General features: G+C 38.9%; 1 protein-coding gene across 3 annotated transcripts in view; it reads right to left on the bottom strand.

Annotated features, from left to right (window-relative positions):
- Positions 1-4574, bottom strand: part of NHSL1 (NHS like 1) — a 146192-nt gene that overhangs the window by 65875 nt on the left and 75743 nt on the right. For all 3 annotated transcript variants that reach the window (XM_023513490.1, XM_023513491.1, XM_003790287.3), the window contains exon 2: positions 3758-3910. In XM_023513490.1, coding sequence (XP_023369258.1) covers positions 3758-3910 — 153 coding nt within the window. The remainder of the gene's footprint in view (positions 1-3757; positions 3911-4574) is intronic.

Raw genomic sequence — 4574 nt, 5'->3', positions numbered from 1 at the left:
AACACACTATTGCCTCCCTGTGCCCCCGATGCACACCTCCAACACACTATTGTCTCCCTGTGCCCCTGATGCATACCTCCAACACACTATTGCCTGTTTACTTCTGTGTTAGCTCAAGACACCAAGCTTGGCTCTTTAAAGTTGGGGATCCATGAAATTTTATCAGTTCATTTTAAAACTCCTGGCAGAGTATAGAATTGATGCTTAAATGCTGATTAAATTTAGTGTCTATTATGTGCCTTGATTTACTGACTCAAACTTAGTTTTTTTTTTTTTTTCAGCTTTTGGCTGGGGCTGGGTTTGAATTTGCCACCTCTGGCATACGGGGCTGGCGCCCTACTCCTTTGAGCCACAGGTGCCACCTGACTCAAACTTAGCTTTTTCATGAAACCCGTGCCTTCCTCAGTCACTTTCCTGAGGATCAGCATCTCTTCCTTACTTTAAAAAGTATATGCTTACAATATTTCGTTATGATTTGTACTTACTATGTCATTTCCCTCCATGTTTTATGGTTCTCAAGAGTAGAGCCAGCTCTCCATAAAAACTGACAGAAAAATTCATACAATGAACATTTAAGAACAATGAAAAAGTAACAACCTGTTTAACATTACAGAGTGGCATTTCTTCCTTAAAATTAGGGACAAGAAAATAGTTCTAATAGGAGTAGCAAAATACAGTTGAACCTCTGTAAGTTGACCACCCAAGAGACTGTAACAAACTTGTCAAGATATGTAGGTGATCAACATAAGGAACTAGGACTGCTGTCCTGATAAGTACACGTGGTGTATGTCTGGTCGATGAACATTAGGTCAACTTAGGGAGGTGGTCAATTATCGAAGTTCTCCTGTAAGTAGAAAGTATTACTTTCTGTGAATAATTAGCTACCTTTCTCTGTTTTTCAGTAGAAAATGCTGGGATTAAATTAACTTAGATAACCTATACAACATCAAACTCTAATAGTGCCACATAGCTGGAGACTGGATTTCTGGATTTTTAAAAAAGTCTTCACTGAGGATGAGGCAACAAATACTCTGTATTTAGTTATCTTTAATATTAGATTGCTAAGATGATATAGGGGAAGTGGTACATGAAGCTTCATACATGTGATTAAAAGAACTCAAATGCTTTGACTCGTTTCATCTTTCCCAAACAGTTTGTAAATTCATTACTTACCTAAAAATCTCCTAAGGAATTATAAAATCCAGACTTTAAAAGTTGAGGTCCAAGAATTTTCCAAAGTTATTAATCTTGTTAATAAAAAATCCCTTTGATGAACCATTTGAGGGCATTAAAGCAATTACAAAACCAATGGTGATAACATTTCTCAGGGATGTACTGAGTAGTAGACAAGAAGGAAATAAAAGCAGAAAAGTCTGTGTACATATGTTCAATTTTTTTTTTTTAAATAGGGACAGTCTGGCTTTGCTTAGGCCAGTTGTAAACGCCTGAGCTCAAGCAATCCTCCTGCCTTGGCCTCCCGGAGTGCTAGGCGTGAGCCACCACACCCAGCCAGTAAAAGTCCTGATCTGCAACTTGAAAATACATGCAACAGGTAGTAAAGCACAATTTAGATTAAAAAAAAAACAAACCCACATTAGATAAGATCAGGATGCCCAGTTAAAGACTATAAGATACAAGAAGATAATGTAAGATACAGGAGATAATATAGTCATTGCAAAAGATTAAAGGAATCTCCCAGATTTAAGTCTCCCACATTAGATAAATAGGGCCATGATCTAAAATGTTTATATAGTTTTGTTCAGGATACAAAATCTATAGTGCAATCTGTTGATAGTTATTCCTTCTTATTCCACACAGCAATTTTTAGCATGTCTCCTAAGTATTTTTTTTTTTGAGACAGAGCCTCAAGCTGTCCCCCTGGGTAGAGTGCTATGACATCACAGCTCACAGCAACCTCCAACTCCTGGGCTCAAACGAGTCTCCTGCCTCAGCCTCCCAAGTAGCTGGGATCACAGGCGCCTGCCACAGCACCTGGCTATTTTTTGGTTGCAGCCGTCATTGTTGTTTTGGTGGGCCTGGGCTGGATTCGAACCTGCCACCTTAGGTGTATGTGGCTGGCGCCTTAACCACTTGAGCCACAGGTGCTGAGCCTAAGTATTTTTCATATTGTGATTTGCATGTTAGATACAAACATAAAATCCTTGAGAGCTACGACCTGCCTTGTACTGTGCACTTCTGCCAAAATAATGGATTTCTAACAAATAGTTGTTAAACGTAGGATAGTGTAACAGTTAAGAATATGATGAGTTCTACAGCTTCAGGTTGTCCAAGTTTAAAGCCCTACTGCTAACTAATGTGGACATCTTGGGGGAAGTTTCTAATCTTTGCATTTGTATTTTGCCATCTGGGCTTAGAAATACTAAGTAGTAGGATTATTGTGAGGATTAAGTGAGGTGGTACATCTAGTGGGCTGAGAATAGTATCTGACATTACGTGTTTGATAGATGTTAGCTGGTCATCATAGGGACCCCAGTAATAGTATGTCAGATAATAAATCACTTAATAAATGACTGATGTACAAGTAAAAATTACCATGAAATTTAGAGGGGTCCTCATGCTAGGTTTTCCTTGAGTCAATGACAGAATTTCTCCCAGATTTAAGTCTCCCACATTAGCTAAAATCAGGATGCCCAGTTAAATTAAATTTCAGATTAACAACAATTACTTTTTTAATATACTTACATCCAAAATATTACATGTTAGAAAAATATGGTAGGAGCAGCACCTGTTAGAATAAGAACTTTGCTTTGTTCTTCTTAAAAAAAAAAAAGCCTCTGAATTTTATGAGTCAGTCCTTCCTCTTTGAAGAAATCTCTCCCTTACCACCCTGAGGAAGCCCTTTATGGCATCTTTTTTCTTTTTTTTTTAAAAGACAGAGTCTCACTATGTCATCCTTGGTAGAGTGCTACAGTGTCACGGCTCACATCAATCTCCAACTCTTGGGCTTAAGGAATTCTCTTGCCTTAGCCTCCCAAGCAGCTGGGACTATAGGCGTCTGCCACAACACATGGCTATTTTTTGGTTGCAGTTGTCATTGTTGTTTAGCAGGCCTGGGCTGGGCTTGAACCCACCAGCCTCGGTGTATGTGGCCAGCGCCCTACTCACTGAGCTATGGGCACCGAGCCAGAAAGCCCTTTTTGGTATACAACAAGTTGAGTAAAGATTGAGAATTTTAAATGAGGTACAGGAAGAACTCCTGTATTTTCTACAAACCACAGGACACCTTGTCCATCTATAGATGGGCCCTTTGCTCAGAAGAGCCCAGGAGGATACCATACAAGTTCCCATAGTCAAACCACCTAGCAATTCTTCAACATCTCCATAGAAGTCTTCTTCCCAGCCAGCTTGAACTAAACAGAACAAATTTGTTTAGAAAAACAAATTTGCTTTGAATATTTGCAATGGTTTTTAAAAGGCAGTGGCAAAATGTCCCATATTGTCAGCAGGAGTTTATTTGGATCAAATTAGCACTGGTGGTTTAAACATGCTGAAGTGTTTTTAAGCAGAAGTGAAATCTTTGAATAGATTTGCATATTTGTAAAGAGGCAGGTTTCTGCAGAGACCAGAACATGTAGGCATGCATTAGGTTGTAGTTATGATATCTTATAAAGACATGCACACTACATACTCAATATAAATAGATTTTCCTTTACAGATAGAGATCAGATTTATATATATATTCTTAATTCCAAATCAGTAACCTGAGGAAACAAACTCGCAGAGGACGCCATCTTACCCCTCAATACTGATTTGAGGTTGAGCTTGGCTTGGCGGTGCAGGTCTTCCACACAGGGGGGTCTGGTGGCAGGAAGGAACACATTCTCCTGCTGGTGCCATGGGGCAGTGTAGTGGACTGTCCAACGGCTCTCCTCATCTAGGTTGGAAACCGCTATGGAAAGAAAGAATATCAAGTGTTAAATTAAGCTCCAAATTTATTACATCAAGGTGGCATTTTAGCATCTAACACTGTGGGTAAGGACTAGCAAGGCGAAAATGGAGCAAAACCTGAATGAGATTTAATTTTAGACTCCAGGGTTTTGCCCACAGTGTTTTGTAAGTCTGTAAAGGAAAAGCTGAGACTATCCATGTCCCACAAAATGTTTCCATAGAATTACTTGCTCAGTTAATTTCTTCCCAGCATTTTAGGTCCTTCCTCTACTCCAGTGTCAGAAAAGGACTGACAAAATTAACAGACACTCAGTTCCTACTTAATCCCACCACAACGGCCTTGGATGACGCCATTATAGCAGTAAATGTTAGATCGTCCTGACAGGAACAAATTTCCTACCAGGATGCTGACACGAATTTTTTTCCCTTCTAATGTATTATTCAAAAAGTACCATTGTCATAAACTCAATTACATTTTTTAAAAAATTAATCATAAACGTTCAATTTAATATATTTAAATGGCATGTCTAGTTGACATGGAGATCCATTTGTGGTATAAAATTTTCTCTGTATTTTTTGCTTTCAACAGACCTTTTTTTTTTTTTTTTTTTTTTTTTTGAGACAGGAGCCTCAAGCTACCCCCCTGGGTAGAGTGCCATGGCATC

Source organism: Otolemur garnettii, unplaced genomic scaffold, assembly GCF_000181295.1.
Source record: "Otolemur garnettii isolate 467f Iridium unplaced genomic scaffold, OtoGar3 scaffold00042, whole genome shotgun sequence".
NCBI classification, from domain to species: Eukaryota; Metazoa; Chordata; class Mammalia; order Primates; family Galagidae; genus Otolemur; species Otolemur garnettii.
Note: the sequence above shows the minus strand (reverse complement) of the source record. Positions and strands in the feature narration are given on the sequence as shown.